Source organism: Panthera onca, chromosome E1, assembly GCF_046562875.1.
Source record: "Panthera onca isolate mPanOnc1 chromosome E1, mPanOnc1 haplotype 2, whole genome shotgun sequence".
NCBI classification, from domain to species: Eukaryota; Metazoa; Chordata; class Mammalia; order Carnivora; family Felidae; genus Panthera; species Panthera onca.
In genome coordinates, this window is record NC_138352.1 from 19412140 (window position 1) to 19431560 (window position 19421).

Consider the following 19421-nt stretch of genomic DNA (forward strand, 5'->3'; position numbering starts at 1 on the left):
CTGCCTCTCCCTGGCTCACACTGTCTCTCTCTCAAAAAAATAAACATTAAAAAAAAACTTAAAAAACAAATTTACAGAAAAGTTGTAAAAGTTGTAAAGGTACTATGAGAGTTCCCATATCACCCCCATCCAGTTTCCCTTGTTATTAACATCTTGTGTTAATATGATATATTGTTGGGGCGCCTGGGTGGCTCAGTCGGTTGAGCGTCCGACTTCAGCTCAGGTCACGATCTCACGGTCCGTGAGTTCGAGCCCCACGTCAGGCTCTGGGCTGATGGCTCAGAGCCTGGAGCCTGCTTCGGATTCTGTGTCTCCCTCTCTCTGACCCTTCCCCGTTCATGCTCTGTCTCTCTCTGTCTCAAAAATAAATAAACTTAAAAAAAATTTAATAAAAAAAATATGATATATTGTTATAATAACGGACTGATATTGACACATTATTATTCATCAGAGTCCATATTTTACTCGGATTTTCTTCATTTTTGCTTCAACTTCTTTTTCTGTTCCAGGATCCCATGCAGGGCACCTACCACATTACACTTAATTGTCATATTTTCTTAGGCTGGAAGAAGGCTCTGTCTTAGCTGTGACAATTTCTCCGATTCTCCTTGTTTTTGATGACCTTGACACTTTTTTGATGACCTTGACAGTTTTGAGGAGTCCTGCGTTAAGGATTTTGTAGCACGTTCTCTGATTCTCAGGATTGACCGAGGGCTTTTTGTCTCATGATTTTCTTTCTTTCTTTTTTCTTTTTTCCCCCCCTCATGATTGAACTGAGGTCATGGGTTTTTGGGAGGAAGACCACAGAGGTAAATGTCATTTATCACATCATATCAAGGGTGCCACTGGACGCATACTGTCAAAGTGGCTTCTCACTGTGGGTGTTGATCTTTTCTTTTCTTTTTTTTTTTTTTACATTTATTTATTTTTGAGAGACAGAGAGAGACAGAGCACTAGTCGGGGAGGGCTAGAGAGAGAGGGAGACACAGGATCCGAAGCAGGCTCCAGGCTCTGAGCTGTCAGCACAGAGCCCGACGCGGGGCTCGAACTCACCAACCGTGAGATCATGACATGAGCCGAAGTCGGGCGCTCAACTGACCGAGCCACCCAGGCGCCCCTTCCATTTTTTAAAAATTACTTATTTTTGAGAGAGAGAGACAGACAGACAGAGCACGAGCAGTGGAAGGGCAGAGAGGGAGAGGGAGACACAATCTGAACCAGGCCCCTGGCTGTCAGCACAGAGCCCGATGGGGGCTTGAACCCACAGACCGTGTGAGATCTTGACCTGAGCTGAAGTTAACCAACTGAGCCACCCAGGCGCCCCACTCCCAGAAGGATTCTATTGGAGTTCGAGGTCCCGGCCCTACCAGACACCAGTGGGACTCAGTATTTCTTTCAGTATTTCAGAGCTCCTCTCCCCTCATAAGGAATTTTTTTTTTTTTTTTTTTTTTTGTTATAAGTGACAGAAACCCTACTCAAACCAGCTTACAGAACAGGAATTTGTTGACTCACATGACAGAACAGCGCAAACACAGGTAGGATTTCAGGCCAGCGGGATCAGGGACTCACCTCTGTGTCTCAGCCTCTCCCTTGTGTTGGTTTTATTCTCAGGCAACCCATGGAGTAGCCCTAGGCCTGTGCCTCATCAGCTTAGCATCCCCAGAGGAGAGACAGCGCTTTGGTTGTCTATCGCTGCCTAACGAATCAACCCAAGACTTAGTGGCCTCACACACAAACCATTTCTTTGCTCAGGAGTCTGTGGATCAAGAATTGGGGCTGGGGCACCCAGGCGGTTAAGCGTCCGGCTTCGGCTCAGGTCATGATCTCACGGTTTGTGGGTTCAAGCCTCGCGACGGGCTCTGTGCTGACAGCCCAGAGTCTGGATCCTGCTTTCGATTCTGTGTCTCCCTCTCTCTGCCCCTTACCCACTCATGCTCTGTCTCTCTCTCTCAAAAATAAATAAACGTCAAGAAGAAGAATTTGGGAGGAAAAAAAAGGATTTGGGCAGGGCTCAGTGTGGATGCCCTGTGTGGTATTAGTTGGGTGTTGGGGTGGGGCTGGAGAATCCAATATGGCCTTCTCACGTGTCCTAAGATCTCCATCCTAGCTGATGGCTGGGGCATCCCGGTTCTCCAAGTGGCTTCTCCCTCCACATGGCCGGTCACCATTCAGTAGTCTCACCGACATTTCTGTGCACGACGGCTGGCTCCTAAGAAAACAGAGATGAAACTGTCAGTCCTCTTCAGGCCCAGGCCCCGAACAGGCACAGTGTCATTCTTCACGTTCTCTTGATCAAAGCAGGTCACGGGGCCGGCCCGGGTTGAATTGGAGGGAAAATAAATTCTTCCTCTCTCTTGTCTTTAAGTTTATTTATTTGGAGAGCGAGAGCACACAAGCTGTGGATGGGCAGAGAGAGAGGGAGACAGGATCCCAAGCCGACTGCCATGGATCCTGACATGGGGCTCGAACTCACAGACTGCAAGATTGTGACCTGAGCCGAGATCAAGAGTCAATTGCTTGGCCGACTGAGTCACCCTAAATTCTTCCTCTTAATGAGAAGAGTGTCAGAGTCCCATTGCAGAAGGGAATTTGGGATGGGAGGGGCTGTTGCAACCATCTTTGAAAAATAACCTACCAGAGAGCGTAGAATGTCTTTTTCAACGATTGGCGCCTACGTCCTGCGTGGATTATGCTTTGGCCCTGCGTGTGTCACAGGCTCACCCCTGAATCAATCTCGGTGGCTAGGGAGGAGAGCACGTGTTGGCTGGCTGCTTCTGGGCCATGTGGACTAGAATGATGGTGGCTCCCTGAAGGAGAACCAGGTACCAGAAGGTGGGGGTGGGTAAGAAAATGGTCAAAACCATTTCTGTCCGCCCCCTGCCACCCCCACTCAGAAACCTTCTGTACCTGTTCCTCCAGCCTCCTAACCTTCTTTCCATTTCAGCCAAGACTCTCTCCCCACAGTTCTCCAGATGGGCCCACTCTCTGTGGTCCCCCCAGATGGGCACCCATGCCTTGCCTCTTGGCCTGGCCAAGCCCTACCTGATTTTCAAGAACAGTCTAAGTGTCTCCTAGGGTTACTTTGTGAATCACATTTCAAATTGCAAGTGTTTTGCACAGAAAAGGATGTGCGTTGCAGCCTTGATTGTAATGACAAAACCTGAAAGCGACCCACGTGTCCCTAGGGAATGAATTACAATAGTCAAGATTCTTTCAGCAATAAGTGACAGAAACCCAGCTGAAACCAGCTTAAGCATGAAAGAATTTAGTGGCTCAGGAAATGGGGTGGTCCAGTGGACAAAAATGAGTTGTCAGCCCCCCTCCATCTCTTGTCTCTGCTTCCCTGGGGTATGGGGCTCATTTTCTCCCCACTGAATTGACTAGGGTGGGGATGGCGGGTGGGGTGGGGGAAAGGCCAAGTCTGATGGCGCTAGACTTAACCTTGTTCCTGCTTTGTGCCCTTGGAGGAAAGAGGAAGCGGCTCTTTCCCAGGGAGGCTCTCCCTGCTTGGGTGACTCCTGCATTCCTGGGCCATTCTCTGTGGCCAGAGGATTGACCAAACCTGGGTCAGATGGCCTGGAGGAGACTGCTGTGGTCGGCTGTCCCACTGGAACCATATGGAGTGGGGTGGGGGGTGGAGGTGTGAAGCATTTCCTAGAAGACTTTTACTGTTCTTACCAAGGTGGTAAAACCTAGTTGATGCAATATTATATTCCAGGAAAAGCTGTAGTTACAGAGACCGTGTAGCAACATGACAAAGGGTCATAAAGCAATGCTAAAGAGAAGGCAGAATACAGACTCGAAACGATGATGGTGTCCCTGGAATATGGAAAAACAGAAAGCTTTTGCCTTGGTGGGGGTGGGACGCTGTATTACTACATGAAAAAACCTTCACTACCTTTGCAAAAGTATTTGCACAACAAATACGTGTCCGTACAAAAATAATCTGGTGGGTGTCGCACGGTATGATTTTCAGAGCTCAGTTTCTTTTCGAATGGGACGGCGCACACATATAAATAAACAGACGGTGATTTTATAGCTCTGAAAAGTCGTGTTTTTTTTTTTTTTTTTCCGTCCTTGTGGTTGCTTTGAGCAGTGGGGCCCAGTAGAGCCTCTTGGTCAGGAATGTTAGAACATTTCGAGGGCAGTCCCAGGGAGCTTCAGTTTGGGGGAGGAGGGGACATCTCTCACCAACAGCTAGGCAGATAGGAGGCCTCCGGGTGGGCCAGTCAGGACAGAGAGAGGCAGCGGGAAAGTGAGGGAGGACAGCGAAGGGCCCAGGGGGGTCCAGTCCACTCCATTCCTCTTCTGCTGGCATCCCCACTCACCCCTGGGTTTTAGAAAGTTTCAAGTGCCATTCATGTCTGCAGCTAATAACCAGCACTTTGGGGTTACGCTATTTATTTATTTGTTTATTTTAAAAGTTTATTTACTTTGAGAAAGAGAGAGAGAGAGAGAGAGAGAGCAGGGTGGGAGCAGAGAGAGGGAGAATCCCAAGCAGACTCTGCCCTGTCAGCAGCATGGAGCCTGACGTAGGGCTCAAACCCACCAACCACAAGATCATGACCTGAGCCGAAACCAAGAGTCAGACACTTCACCGACTGAGCCACCAAGGCACCCCTATTATTTATTTATTTTTATTTGAGATAGAGAGAGAGGTGTGGGGGGGGGGGGGAGGAGAGTGGCAGAGGGAGAGAGAGAGAGAGAGAGAGAGAGAATCTTAAGCAGGCTCCATGGTCAACTCAGAGCCCGACACTGGGCTTGATCCCACAACCCTGGCTCAACCGACTGAGCCACCGAGGTGCTGTCCTTATTTTTATTTTTTAAAGTAAGCTCTATATCGAATGTGGGGCTTGAACTCACAACCCTGAGATCAAGAGTTGCACGTTCTACTGACTGGGCCAGCCAGGTGCCCCTTGGGTTATCTTTTTTTTTTTTTTTAATTTTTTTTAATGTTTATTTATTTTTGAGACAGAGAGAGACAGAGCATGAACGGGGGAGGGGCAGAGAGAGAGGGAGACATAGAATCGGAAGCAGGCTCCAGGCTCTGAGCCACCAGCCCAGAGCCCGACGCGGGGCTCGAACTCACGGACTGCGAGATCGTGACCTGAGCTGAAGTCGGACGCTCAACCAACTGAGCCACCCAGGCACCCCGGGTTATCTTTTTTTAATGTTATTTTTGTAAGTAGCAAAATGAATAAGATATTCCCGTTTCGGTTAAAACACACGCACACACACACACACACACACACACACACACACACAACAGGATTCTTTTGGCTACTTACGTGTATTCAGCTTTCTTGATTGGGTCTGTGAGATACTCTTGGAAAGATTTCCTCTCCCTGAAAATCCAAAAGGATCTAGAGATGAGGGCTGGGAGGTTAGATTCCTGGTCCTGGTGTGTGTGTGTGTGTGTGTGTGTGTGTGTTTGTGTGTGTGTGTTGGGAAACAGGTGGGATCAACAGAATCGTGGAAACGGTCTGTAGGGAAGGAGAGTCAGAGACTAGTAGACTTATGGGGAGGATTCAATTTAATTTGTGTCAATTCCCAAAACATTAAGCACCTATTATTATCTTTTTTAAATTTTTTTTAACATTTATTCATTTTTGAAAGACAGAGAGAGACAGAGTGAGAATGGGAAAGGGGCAGAGAGAGAAGGAGACACAGAATTTGAAGCAGGCTCCAGGCTCCAAGCAGTCAGCAAGGAGCCCGACGCGGGGCTCGAACTCACACACCACAAGATCATGACCTGAGGTGAAGTCGGCCGCCCAACCGACTGAGCCACCCAGGCGCCCCTAAGCACCTATTATTATATGCCTGACCCTGTTCCAGAACTTGGGGATAGATACATCAGTGAGCAGAACATAAAGATCCTGCCACCAGGAAGCTTACTTTTTAACACGGAAAGGTAATTAACTATAAACAGAATTTGTCAATTTGAGAGCACAGATTTTGGTGCGTTACAAACAATGGTTGCCGGCGGGGAAAGAAGGCAGGTCAGGAATGGGGCAGGAGGCGGCGGCTGGCAGTTTCAGAGTGGTGGGGCAGGCCTCGTGGTCTCTGAGCAGTGACTTGAAGAAGGGAGGGACTCACCCATGGGGATGTCTCCGGAGGCAGGTTTCCAGGCTGCAGGCCCGGACAGGGATGGGCGGAGGGTAGGTCGGGTAGCGCCTGGTAGGTCGTTGCGAGAATTTTGCCTTTCACATGGAGGAGAAAAGGGGTCAAACACTTTTACACCAGTTTTCCAGCTTTTCTTTCCAGTATCTTGTTCGGGTGTGGGCACGAAGATCTAGAAAGGGCGGCACTGGGCGTGGGCAGAGGCCCCCGGATTTCATAACCGCCCTTGTATCTTCCTCCCACCAGCCTGAATCCAGGCTAGGCGGGGGTTCGCTCCACCCTGTTTTTATGGCACACCCCCAGCCCCTCAAGCACAGAGCAAATTAGAGGGGAGAGGGTCCCCCCCCCACCCAGCCTCAGGGGGTGCTGACTGCACAGGCCAGTCCACATCAAAGCCTCCCAGTGGCAAAGGGAGAGTCAGGGGCTGGGACCCAGAGAGAGGTGGGCAGAGAAGGGTGAACAGGCAGGGGTCTCAGGTCTCCGACCTCCTTCCCACTGGAGGCCCTCTCCCCCTGCCTCCCCCTCCCCCCGCCCCCCATGCACACATGCACACACGCCTGACACAATGGCCGGGTGGGGCCAAGGAACTGGCTTCCTCTGTGGAGATCTCAATCTGGGCCCTCAGTTCCCGCCCCAGAAACACAGGAACAGGCATTCGGAGACCTGGCCCCACACTCCTCGCTCCAAGGGGTAGGCAGGACAGGCTGAAAATAGAAACAGCTTCCAGAAAGACAAAGGTAAGTTCAGGGAGGGGGGCACTACAGGGAGCGGGAAGCCCGGGTGGGGGTCCCGTGGTGTGACATAAAGAGTGGCTCACACCCAGAGGGACAGGTTAGAAGCTTAAGGGACGGGCTCTCGTGTGTGGTGTGGGAGAGATAGACACGTTCTGGAGGGACACACACACCATCCCTCAGCTGATACAGAGGTGTCCAGACGCCCGTGCCCGGTGCCCTCCCACTGGCCCGGCCCTGTGCCATTGCCAGCCCATCCTTCGTCCCCACCCCAGGGCCCCAACAGCCCCCAGTCCACGCAGCCACGCAGCCACAACCAGACCCTGTGCATACAGAACAGCCCGCTCTCCCACGCCGGCGTTTCAGCCTTTTTCCGGGACCCTTGGGATCCTGGGTCCATCACATCTTCCAGAACCCTGGTGTGCGCATGTGGAGTGCGGTGTGGTTTGGGGAGGGGGGGTGTCCGGTTGGGAGGAGGATCCGATTCCTGTTTCCTGCCCCTACTCACTCAGCCCTGGGAGGTGACAGAGTGGAGAGGACTGAAGGGTGAGTGCGTGGGGCCTGGTACCTGGGTCCCTGTGAGAGAGGCCTGAGTGGGGGGGCGGGAAAGGAAGTAAACGCAGGTACCTTTGGCGGGGAGTTGGGGGGGAGAGGGATCCCTGAAGGGGGGCAAGGCTGGGGAGGAGCCCGCCAGCTGGTGAGGCCACTGCCTGGGTCACCTAAGGAGCTTCCTGCCAGAACACAGAGGCCATTGAGCTGCAAGATTCACAGCCTCCGGCCCCCAGCCCCCACCCGGCATCCTTTCTCCAGAACCTAATCCGGGGCCTGGAGGGGTGACTCTCCGGCCGCCTCCTGTGCGGAGTTTGGGGCCACCGCCCTGACCCTGCCGCCTTCTCAGGATTGCAGCCGCCTGCCCGCAGGAGGAGGTGAAGCCCAGGTTTCGGCGTCCTGGCCCCACTGGTCCTCACCTTCAGTCCGGTCTCCCGACCACCCACCAGGCATCCTGGCAGGACCCAGGCTCCCACTGGGGCCTCTCTGACCAGATGCGGGGCGGGGGCGGGCAGGGATGAGGACGGGGCAGGAGAGACCGTGCCCGGGGCCCCCTGGTCTCTTGGGGTCAGAGGCTCCAGGAATCTTGAGGGCAGGAAAAGGAGACTAAAAATAATCCGGAAAGGGAGAGTCCGGAGAGAGGAACTGGGAAATGGGGGGCGGAGGGCCCGCTGGAGCAGGGAAATAGTGATGCATCCCTCGCTTCCCCGGGCCCGGGCGGCGCGCCTGCGCACACGCGTCCGCTCGCACCCCGCCTCTCCGCCTGCACCGCGCCGCGGCCCGCGCTCGCCCCCCGCCTGGCCGCACGGAGCGTGCGTTCTCAACACCTCTCGCGCGCTGGCGCACGCACGCAAGCACGCACAGCTCTGCAGCCGGACACGTCTGGCCATAGGAGAAGCGCGATGTACCGGGGCCCCCAACCTGGGTCTCCAGCCGGCCGCCCCCGCGCCGGCCTCACTGCCCCCTGTGGCCCGACTGTGGCAGCAGAAGCCAAAAGACAGAGAGAAATGGAGGCTGGGAGGCTGGGAGGGGTGAGAGGTGAGGAGAGGAAGACAGTGGAGATGAGAAAGAAGCAGAGGGAGGGCACTAGCCTTTTCCCCTCCCGCGCCCCCCCCCACCCCGAAATCATGTCCCCATTTGCTTGCAAACAGTTTCTGCTGGGAGGCCTCCGTCTACCCATGGCGGGGGAAGGGGGTGGGTGGGGTGGGGTGGGCCTTAAGGGTCTCTTCCTCCCTCTTCCTCAGGGGATGACTCCAGAAGAGTATCCCACTCCTTTGAAGAGCCCAGAGGAAGATGTCAGCCCAGTCTCTTCCTGCAGCAACACCCCCTACCCAGAAGCCCCCTCGGATCATCCGCCCCCGTCCTCCTTCTCGCCCCAGGGCTGCCCAGTCCCCAGGGCCCCACCACAACGGCTCTTCTCCACGAGAAGCTCCCCTCACCCCCAATGACGCGCCAACCCCGATGTGCACCCCCATCCCCTGGGAGCCCCCAGCCTCGGCCCTCAAGCCCCCTGCCCTTCTGCCCCCCTCGGCTTCTAAAGCCAGCCTCGACTCCCAGACTTCCCCAGACTCGCCTTCCAGCACCCCCAGTCCAGTGTCCAGGCGCTTCGTCACCCCAGAGCCCGCTCCCCGGTCTCCAGTTCCCCCACCCAAGCCCTCCGGGTCACCCCACACTCCGCCCCTGCTCCTCAGGGCTGAGGTCCTGGCCCAGGGTGGCTCTGCCTCGGCCCCAGGCGCTGTGCGGAGATTGGCTGGCAGGTTTGAATGGGGGGCTGAAGGCAAGGTCCAGGCTGGAGATGCCCTGGAGCCGGGTGCCCATGGGGCAGTGGATGTGAATGGCGAGAGAGAGGTTCCACAGGGCAACGTTGCTGGGAGCGGGTCACAGGAGAATGGCGCTCCGGGTAAGTGCATCGTGGAGCCCTGGGCGGGCTTCTTTGTTTTTAGTGCTTTAAGACTGGGTCCTTTCAGGGGCGCTATATATATACGTATGTATATATATATGTATATATACATACATATATATACATATGTATATACATATATATACATATACATATATATGTATATGTATATATATATATGTATATACATATATATGTATATGTATATATATATGTATATACATATATATGTATATGTATATATATATACATGTATATACATATATATATACATATACATATATATATATTTTTTTTTTACATTTTTTAAAGATTTATTTATTTTTGAGAGACAGAACACAGGGTGGGTGGGGGTGGGACAGAGAGAGAGGGAGGGACACACAGAATCCCAAGCAGGCTCCAGGGGCTACATTTTTAAAAATGGATTTCATGTTGGGAAAAATCTGATTTCCATGTTTTTTGGGGGGGGTTTGAGGAGAGTCAGGGTGGGGGAGATAAAGATGCCTGGGGCTGGACCACCTTGTCCCACTGCTTGGTAGCTTAGGGAGAGGGAGGAGGCCCGGGCAAGGTACGGCCAGGCCCCAAGGGCCTTCTCCTTAGGGCACCCCTGTCTCCCCCAGATGCTGTCCTGGCCTGTCCTCCCTGTTGCCCCTGTGTCTGCCACATAGGCCGGCCTGGCCTGGAGCTCCGATGGGTACCTGTGGGGGGCTATGAGGATGGCCCCAGGGCTTTCTGCCGGGCCTCCCCACTGAGGACCTCCCGCTCCCGCCCCAGCCCTCCAAGCCTCAGTCTCCCCCCAGTGGTCCTTACGTCCTACCGCTCCACTGCCGAACGCAAACTCTTGCCACCCCTGAAAGCCCCCAAACCAGCGTGGGTCAGGCCAGACGTCACCGCTTCCGGGGACCCCCCGCAGCCAGATCTCCATTTGCCCTCGGAAGACGGAATCCCGACAGGTACAGAGCCCGGGTGAGCGGGTCTCTGGGCGGGGAAGGGAAGGGCTGGAGGTGGATCTTTGTAAAAGCCGAAAAACTACCACCCACAACCCACCCTGGACTCTGTTCTCCACCAGCTGCTGCTCTGGGGCTGACTGGAGTTGTAGTTTTTATAGTGAGCGTCTCCTGCTGGCGGGTGGGGGTGGGGTGGGGGCTGGAGTCAGGAGTCCGGGGCTGGGGATCCTGGAGATTTGTTCTCTGGACTCTGGGCTCTCTCTCCAGGGGACAATCCTGATGAAGCTCTTCAGGACACTCCTCCAGCATCTATGGAGGGCAGGTACCAAACACCCGCACCCTTACCCCTACCCCAGCGCAGGCTAAGCTTCAGGCCCAGCGAAATCTCACCTTCGCAGATGTGGGGGAAGGACGTCTAGGGCTCTGGAGACAAGCGGTTCTGTCCCTTACCAGCTGTGTGGCCTCAGACAAGTCACTTAACCTTCCTGGTCTCAGGGTCCTCATCTGTGGGTGGGGATAAGACACCAGCTACTTCACAGAGTTGTTGAGTGCGATATTGGTAAAGAGCCCCGCCCACAGCAATTGCTCTGGTTTACTTCCGGGACCTTGAGCCTCTATTGCAATGGTCTATAAATCTGTTTAGCACCAGGGACGCCTCTCCTGTGTTATGTGGGTTTGTTGATCATCTTAATGTTCATTTATTTTCTTTTGAGAGAGAGAGAGAGAGAGAGAGAGAGAGAGAGGCAGAGAAAGAGAAGGAGATAGAGAATCCCAAGCAGGCTCCGCGCTGTCAGCACAGAGCCCGATACGGGGCTCAAACCCACGAACCATGAAATCATGACCTGAGCCGAAATCAAGAGTCAGATGCTTAACCGGCTGAGCCACCCAGGGACCCCTATTAATCATTTTAGATTCACCACCCCTATCAGAGCTAGTGAGTTCCCACTCACTTATTCAGCCCTTGCTGGTAGGAATTCTCCTAGGTGTTTAACTTGGTTGAATGCGGCAGAGCAGGGAGGTGCGATTCTGGGTTCGATCATGCTGAATTTCACTGAGGCACAGATAGGACACGCCAGACAACCATCCGCAGCTGAGCGATCTGGAGAGCTCTGGAGAGAGAGGCTTGGAAGTGTGTGGTACCCAGTAGTTGAGATCGCAGGAATGGATGGGGCCTGCCCAGTACAGGGCCTCGTATACAACAGGCACATAAATAATTTTTACAAAATGTTTGTTTATTTTTCGAGAGAGAGAGAGAGAGAGAGAGAGCAGGGGAGGGGCAGAGAGAGAGGATCCCAAGCAGGCCCTGAGCTGTCAGCGCAGAGCCCGATGCGGGGCTTGAACTCACAAACCGGGAGATGGGGACCTGAGCCAAAGTCAGACGGTCGCCCGACTGGGCCACCCAGGCGCCCCGCATAAATAATTTTGTGTGTGTGGTTCCATCGGGGTCCCTGCACACTACCTGTGTGTGGATCGCGCACTCCCTTACACTAGCATGTGAATAGCGCCCCCTGGGGGGGGGTGTGATCGTGGTGGTGGCTCTGGGGCAGTCCCTCCGTTTCTCTCCGCAGGGACAAGGAGGGGCTGGAATTGCTGAAGGAACAGAACTGGGAGCTGCCCCTGCAGGACGGTGAGGGCCTCTGGACCTGGGGTCCCCTCTGTGCCTCCCCTTCAAGCAGTGGGGAAGGGTTCTGGGGCGCTGGGCTTCCCTGATGTGCTGGGTCTGTACTCCAGAGCCCCTGTACCAGAACTATCGAGCGGCTGTGCTGTCAGAGGAGCTCTGGGGGGTCAGCGAGGACGGGTGTCCCTCTCCAACAAACCCCGGCGAAGCTCCCACCTTCGCACGGCCCCCTGGACCTCGCAACACGCTGTGGCAGGAGCTGCCGGCTGTGCGGGCCAGCGGCCTCCTGGACACCCTCAGCCCCCAGGAGAGGCGCATGCAGGAGGTGGGCACGCCTGGGGTCCGGCAGGGCTGGCGCGGGGCGGAGGGGGGAGGAGGGTGGAACCTGCCTCCGGGACTGGCGGGGAGCCGGGCTTTCCGCCCACTGCCCTGCCCTTCCTCCTCAGAGCCTGTTCGAGGTGGTGACCTCCGAGGCCTCCTACCTGCGCTCCCTGCGGCTGCTAACTGACACCTTCGTGCTGAGCCAGGCTCTCCGGGACACGCTCACCCCCCGGGACCACCACACCCTCTTCTCCAACGTGCAGCGAGTCCAGGGAGTCAGCGAGCGGTCAGTGGGGTCCTGTCGGAACAGCAAGCGGGGCCTCTGGCCGCTGAGCACTCCCTTAGCTTTCTGCTTGTCCCAGGTCCTCCCTTCCAGGGGCCCAGATAGCGCCCAGCTCTTCGCTCGGACTCCTGGGAGACCTGGCTGTGTGCCCCACCTCCATTGCGTGTTCCCCTGACTCCCTCAGGTTTCTAGGGACGCTGCTGTCCCGTGTGCGCTCTTCCCCCCACATCAGCGACCTGTGTGACGTGGTGCACGACCACGCCGTGGGCCCCTTCTCGGTGTACGTGGATTACGTGCGCAACCAGCAATACCAGGAGGAGACCTACAGCCGCCTTATGTGAGTGCACGTGGCGGGGGAGGGGGAGGACAGGACGCGAGGGGAGCAGGGGCGGGGGCGGGGCCTCCAGGTGGACGCCGCCATCCGCCGGGACCGCTTTCGCAGGGACACGAACGTGCGCTTCTCGGCCGAGCTGCGGCGCCTGCAAAGCCTCCCCAAGTGCGAGCGGCTGCCGCTGCCGTCCTTCCTGCTGCTGCCCTTTCAGCGAATCACCAGGCTCCGCATGCTGCTGCAGGTACCTGTGCCCCCCCGGGGTGGGGGTGGGGGGCCCTCGCGGGAGCACTCTCCCCCTACCCCCCCCCTCCCACCCAGCGTGGGTGGGGGGGGCCCTCCTGCCCGGCTTCTCAACTCAGGACCCACCCAGCCTGGCTGGAGCCGACCAGCCGTCCCCGGAGCAGTCTGGGTCCCGCGAAGGAGCCCCTGGCTGGACGCGTGGGTTCGCCACTTAGCTCGGCCACTAGCTGGCCCAGTGGTCTTGGGCAGGTCCCCTCCTGTCCCGGGGTCTGGGGGGAACGTGAGGAGTGGCCTTTGAGGTCTCCCGCCGCGTGCCTCCCCAGTGGGGGGTGATAGCACTCCCAGCGAGGCACCGATGAGCTCTTTGGGGGTGAAAACAACCTTAGCTGGTCCAATGTTTGCGGGGGCACATCGGTAGACGCGCAGCGTATCTGTGGCGTTAACGTTCCACGCGGGCAGGACGCTGCGGGGAAAACGTTGTCTAAAGAGGCGCCTTGGCGGGGCGATACCGGGGATGGGGGTTAGGTTGAGACACAGAAACGCTCTTCTGTTGCAAAGCAGAAACTTCTCCCTAAACCAGGTCACCTGCTGTGGGTGACCCGGTGAGAGGCCCCATCTAGGGTATCAGCCTCTTCCTATCGTATTCAGCTTTCTATATCCCCGGTGTAGACGGTGCCATAATCATACTACTAATCGTAATAGCTAGACGGCTGTCGAGCGCTCTGTCCTAGGCATGGTTTTAAGTGTTGTCTGCCTATTTCACATTACCGGCCACTGTAGGTGGGCAGTGTTACTGACCCCACTTTATGGATGAGGAAACTGAGGCACCGCGAGGTTCCATAACTTGCCCCAGGTCATACAGAGGATAACTGAGAGCGGCAAAATGGACGCCTGGGCGCTCTTAACCACTTGGCTGCATTGTTTGCACCAAGAGCTAACGATGAAAATACTAGCTGTCTTCTTTTGTGTTTACTGCGGGCCAAGGAGTACTTTTCGTAGATTTACCTCGTTGAATCGTTACAGCAGTGCTTCTGGTCTGCTGGGTGGGTATTGTTGTCCCCATTTGACAGATGGGGAGACTGAGGCCCAGAGAGGTAACATGACGGGCTCAGGGTAATGCAGATGGGGAGTGGTGAGGTCTGTCTGCCTCCCTGAGGTTGGTTCCCCAGCCCGGTGAACCCAGAACATTTTGTCAAGCTACGTAGGGTCCTCTGAACAGCAGCCCCTCTGAATCCCAGGGCGGCAGAGCGGGGCGCCCAGTCCCTCTTACCTCCTTGTCCCCAGAATATCCTGCGCCAGACAGAGGAGGGGTCCAGCCGCCAGGAGAATGCCCAGAAAGCCCTGGGTGCCGTCAGCAAGGTGGGCAGGAGGGATGCTGTGGGGGGGGGGGGGGGATAGGGGATCGGGAGGCAGGCGACCAGGTGGTTGGGGCGGAAGGAAGGAGGGCTGGGTGACACGGCTCCCCCAACCCCAGATCATTGAGCGCTGCAGTGCAGAGGTGGGGCGCATGAAGCAGACAGAGGAGCTGATCCGGCTCACCCAGAGGCTGCGCTTTCACAAAGTCAAGGTGAGCCCCTGCCCAGCCCCCCCCCCACCCCCCCGCAGTGCGGCAACAAGCCAGAACCTCCCCCTGCTCCCCCACAGGCCCTGCCCCTGGTGTCCTGGTCCAGGCGCCTGGAGTTGCAAGGGGAGCTGACCGAGTTAGGGTGCCGGAGGGGGGGTGTGCTCTTTACCTCGCGCCCCCGCTTCACCCCCCTCTGCCTGCTACTCTTCAGCGACCTGCTGCTCATCACTCAGCCCAAGAGGTGGGTCCCAGGGAGGGAGGGAGCCCAGGCTGGGGTAGGGAGGCGGGGAGCTGGGGGTCCAGCCGGATCCCCCATTCGCCCTCTGAACTGCCTCTTCCCTGGGCAGTGGGCAGCGGCTGCAGGTTCTGGACTATGCCCACCGCTCCCTGGTCCAGGCCCAGCAGGTTCCGGACCCATCTGGACCCCCTACGTTCCGCCTCTCCCTTCTCAGCAACCACCAGGGCCGCCCCACCCACCGGCTACTCCAAGCCTCCTCCCTGTGAGTCGTGTCGCCTTCAGAAACCACCCTGGGACCCTCACTTGGATTCTCAGTCCCCACCACCCTCTTCCTCAGTCTCTCTCCTCCACGGCCCCTGTCTGTCCCTCAGAAGGACCTCCTGGTTCAAACGTGACCCCTCCCTATGTCCCCACCAGATCAGACATGCAGCGCTGGCTGGGAGCCTTCCCTACCCCCGGCCCCCTTCCCTGCTCCCCGGACACCGTCTATGAGGACTGTGGTGAGTGTCCTCCGGGAGACGAGGGAAGGAAAAGTGAGGCTAAAGGGGGAAGATGGGGGAAAAGCTACAAAGGGCCTTGATCCCACTGTGTGTCACCCACCCCCAAGCAGACTGTTCCCAGGAACTGTGTTCAGAGTCTTCTGCACCGGCCAGGACTGAGGCACGAAGTCTGGAGTCCAGGGCTCTGCCCAGGCACCTGCACAAGAGCCCTGAAGGTGAGAGATTCTTTTATTTATTCATTCGGTGAATTAAAAAAAAAAGTTTATTGATTTATTTAGAGAGAAAGGGGAGAAGGAAGGGCAGAAAGAGAATCCTGATGTGGGGCTCAAACCCACAAATTGATACATCATGACTCCAGCTGAGGTCACGAGTTGGACACTTAACCGACTAAGCCACCCAGGTGCCCCCTGTAGGAATTACTTTTAAAAAAAAAGTAGATGATACAGTATCTGAGGGTTATAAGTGTTGTGGGAAAACGCATGTAGAACAGAGTCAGGGTCAGGCGTCCCAGGGTTGGGTAGGAGTACAATTTTTTTTAATGCTTATTTATTTATTATGTTTATTTTTGAGAGAGAGAGCGAGAGAGAGAAAAAGAGAAAAATAGTGAGTGGGGGAGGGACAGAACGAGAGGGAGACACAGAATCTGAAGCAGGCTCCAGGCTCTGAGCTGACCACACAGAGCCCAATGTGGGGCTCGAACTCATGAACCACGTGTGAGATCATGACCTGAGCCAAAGTTGGACGCTTAACCAACTGAGACACCCAGGTGCCCTAGGATTACAATTGAACATAGAGAGGTCAACGGGGTGCTGGAGCTCTCTCTCTCTCTCTCTCTCAAAATAAATAAATAAGCTTAAAAAAGTAAAAATAGGAGAGCCTGGGTGCCTCAGTCAGTAAAGTGTCTGACTTCGGCTCAGGTCATGATCTCACAGTTCATGAGTTCAAGCCCCAGGTCTGGCTCTGTGCTGATAGCTCGGAGCCTGGAGCCTGGTTGGGATTCTATGTCTCCCTCTGTCTCTGCCCCTCCCCTGCTCGTGCTCTGCCTCTCTGTCTCTCTGTCTCTCTCAAAAATAAATAAACATTTAAAAATTTTAAAAATAAATAGGAGGTCGAGGTGCCCCTCCACAAGGAGGCACCGTGTGAGCAGTGACTTGACAGGTGAAGAACTTAGTTGGGCGCATGGTGTCTGGGAAAAGAGTGTCCCAGACCAAGGCAGGAGTCGGTGCAAAGGCCCTGTGGCCAGAGTGTTTGAAGAATCCTAAGGAGGCCAGCCAGCCTGGTAGACGGAGTGAAAAAAGGCCAGAGAAACAGATGAGGTCACAGAAGTAAGGGGGACCAGACCGTGCGGGTCCCGTAAGAACTCCAGCTCTCCCTTGCGTGAGATGAGCAGCACTGATGAGAGATGAGCAGGGCTGGACAGGAATGACACGCATCTTCTGTTGCTGCTGCTGTCTCCACCTCTAATGAAATGGCCTTTCTACTGCCGCTCCAGGCTTCTCCACTCATCCCCACACTCACCGTGACCCCCAGGCCTCAGACCCCGTCGGACCTCCTTTTCCTTCCTGTCCCGTCCACTGCCCTGGCTCCACTTGGGCCCCTGTCTCTCTTTTCCCAGGCTGGCTAAAGGGCTTTCCTGGGGCCTTCCCTGCCCAGCTGGTGTGTGAAGTCACAGGGGAACACGAAAGGAGGAAGCACCTTCGCCAGCACCAGAGACTCCTCGAGGCCGTTGGGCCCTCTTCAGGCCCCCCCAGCGCTCCCCCACCCTAAGGCAGGCGGGGCGGCGGCGGTGGTGCACAGGTTGGGACAGCTGGTGCTTGGCTCGGGGAGGGCAAAGCCCACCCATCCATTGGATTCGCTGTCAGTGGGAACGCTCCCTCTATTGGCAACCAATAGGGACTGAGCTTCAGGAGAGAGCAGCCAACGGACACGCTCGAGTGAGCGGCCAATGGAGAAAGAGGCTTAGTGCAGAGCAGCCAATGGGTGCTGAGCTGGCTGAGCCCCTGGCCAATGAGTATCCCTGCTACGCTCACAGCCCAGGAAGACTAAGCTAGGTCAATAAAGCTTTGAAAAGGGCTGCGCTGGAGATAGAGTCTTAGAATAAAATAGCCAGTGGTGATAAGCAGGGAGCCATCCGGCCATGCAAGATGGGGGTCTGGGCCCAAGAGACCGGTAGTGACCCTGCCTCGTTCTCCAGCCACGACTGTCCTGCCCTTTGAGTCTGGGAATCTTTGGATTCCATTCCTGGGGTGCCTCCTGTGCCCTCTCAAGCCACTTCCTCTCTTCTAGAAGAATCCGGAGTGTGTGACTCAGAATGTGTGTGTGCGCGTGCATGCATGTCTCTGGATGTATCAGGGAAGGTGATTCTGGTGAACATGGTGTGTGTGTGTGTGCGGTCTTGCCCCCCCGCCGCCCCAGGTGACCAGGTGCCCCATGCCTTCCCTCACCCCCTGTTTTTCCTATTATTCTCTCCAAGAAGACAGGAGGTCTGAGCTCCAGACGAGATGTGCTGGGTGTGGCTTGGCAGCCAGAAGCTAGAGTTGGGGGTGAGGGGCCTGGGTGCTGGGCCAGGGGTCCATGGCAGCCTGGTAGCAGACAAAGATGGCCAGTGGCTGCGGCCTGAAGCCCCCTGAAGCTTCCTTGCCCCAAACTTGGCCTCCAACCCAACCGTATCCAGTCACGCAGCCCCCGCTTCGGGCTTTAGACCGGCTCTGGGTTTGGGTGAAGAGACTGGAGCTGTGGATCGCGGGCCCTCCGGTGAGCCTCCTGGCCTTTCCCGCCGTCATCCTGGCCCTGTCACAGAAACACTGGGCCAGCCAGTGGGGAGAGGACAAAGAGCCAGTGTAACCCCCTCTAGAGCATCTCCTTCCAGAGGAGAAACCACCCTGCAGGATGCCACAAGGACGTGAGGGATGGGGCCAGGGCGGAGCAGACAGTTGCTGGCAAGGGTGGGGGTGGGGTGGGGGGAGGTGCCCAGGCCTGGCACCAGGCCTCCCCTGAACTAGACCATCACTCTGTCCCTTCTGCTCATGCGTGGCAACCGGCCCAGGACAGCAACCGCCACGCCAGCCACAGGAGGTGGAAGGACTCTGGGAGTCTCAGAGGGAGAAAGGGACTGGCATTTGGCCGTCCGGGTTTGCACAGTGCCCAGCGAATGAGAAACCCTCAGTAAACGTTGGTGGACCTGTATGGAGGGGAGTGTGTGCTTAAAGTTTCCCGAGTGTGTGCTTAAAATTTCCCAAGTGTGGCTTTGTAAGGGGGTGGGGCTGCTTGGAAAGAGATTCTTTGAGAGCCGGGGTCGGTTCTGCTGGGCCTGGGGCTTGCAGACCAGGAGCATGGCCTGAGGGTGTTGGCCCCCACTCGTTCCCCGGGGGACCTAGGCAGTGGCGGGGAAGGGTCTACAGCTGGAGCAGAGCGCTGTTGTGGGTTGGGGAAGAGGACAGGGCAGGGCCAGGTATGGCTGGGACTCCAGCAGGGAATGAAGACCTAGGGAGAAGGGCAAAAAGGGCAGTCAGCAATAAATGTTCTTTACTGACCAGCTAAGCATCTCAATTCAATTCAATTCAATTCAATTCAATTCAATACAGTACCTATTTATGGAGCGCCTTCTATGCATCAGGCACTGTTCTAGGACACGGGTACAGAGATGAAAAAGACTAAGGCTCCTCAAGAAGCCTACATTCTGGGTTGAGGGAGAACAAATGCCAAGTAAACAAATTAATAAGCAAGGGAGCAGTGAGTGCTGTGAAGAAAATACAGGAAGGGGCTGGGGTTCAGAATGATTGTGTGTGTGTGTGTGTGTGTGTGTGTGGCTTTGGGGAAGAGCCTAGAGGAGGTGATGTTTGAGCTGAGGTCCAAATGACAAGAAGAAAGCAACTCTGGTAAGATCTGGGCAAAGAACATTCTGGGGTTGCAATAGGGGGACTGAGGTTCCAGGAAGAGGAGGTTAGTGGTCATGGGAGGGGGCCGGTGCGCTCGCTCCTTAAAGTTTCCTGGTGGGGGAGCCCCTCTTCACTACACTCCCCTCTTCCTCTGAGATACTGAGATAGACACGCAGAGGCAGACAAACAGCCACACATGC

At 55.8% G+C, this 19421-nt stretch overlaps 1 protein-coding gene and 1 long non-coding RNA gene across 8 annotated transcripts; one reads left to right on the forward strand and one right to left on the reverse strand.

Moving 5' to 3' along the window:
- Positions 1 to 1121: 1121 nt before the first annotated feature.
- On the reverse strand, positions 1122 to 6656 carry LOC132688344 (uncharacterized). 2 transcript variants are annotated; one of them, XR_013552106.2, is made up of 3 exons: positions 6098 to 6656; positions 5290 to 5346; positions 1122 to 2210 (listed from the first exon to the last, which is right to left on the reverse strand). It is a non-coding gene; the product is annotated as an uncharacterized LOC132688344 (long non-coding RNA). The 2 variants fall into 2 exon arrangements; XR_013552105.2 differs by lacking the exon at positions 5290 to 5346.
- An 87-nt stretch (positions 6657 to 6743) lies between these two features.
- Positions 6744 to 18529, forward strand: ARHGEF15 (Rho guanine nucleotide exchange factor 15). 6 transcript variants are annotated; one of them, XM_060647333.3, is made up of 19 exons: positions 6756 to 6858; positions 7365 to 7398; positions 7577 to 7778; positions 8646 to 9301; positions 9922 to 10254; positions 10516 to 10570; positions 11817 to 11875; positions 11980 to 12191; positions 12313 to 12473; positions 12655 to 12807; positions 12913 to 13042; positions 14326 to 14400; positions 14516 to 14608; positions 14686 to 14846; positions 14953 to 15105; positions 15261 to 15343; positions 15454 to 15558; positions 16959 to 17140; positions 17817 to 18529. In XM_060647333.3, the coding sequence occupies exons 4-18, from the start codon at positions 8695 to 8697 to the stop codon at positions 17108 to 17110; spliced, it is 2532 nt and encodes an 843-aa protein (XP_060503316.2). In that variant the 5' UTR covers positions 6756 to 6858; positions 7365 to 7398; positions 7577 to 7778; positions 8646 to 8694; the 3' UTR covers positions 17111 to 17140; positions 17817 to 18529. The 6 variants fall into 6 exon arrangements, with proteins under 6 accessions (XP_060503312.2, XP_060503316.2, XP_060503315.2 ...); XM_060647332.3 differs by having other exon boundaries at positions 17820 to 18529; XM_060647328.3 differs by having other exon boundaries at positions 16959 to 18529.
- The last annotated feature ends 892 nt before the right edge of the window (positions 18530 to 19421 follow it).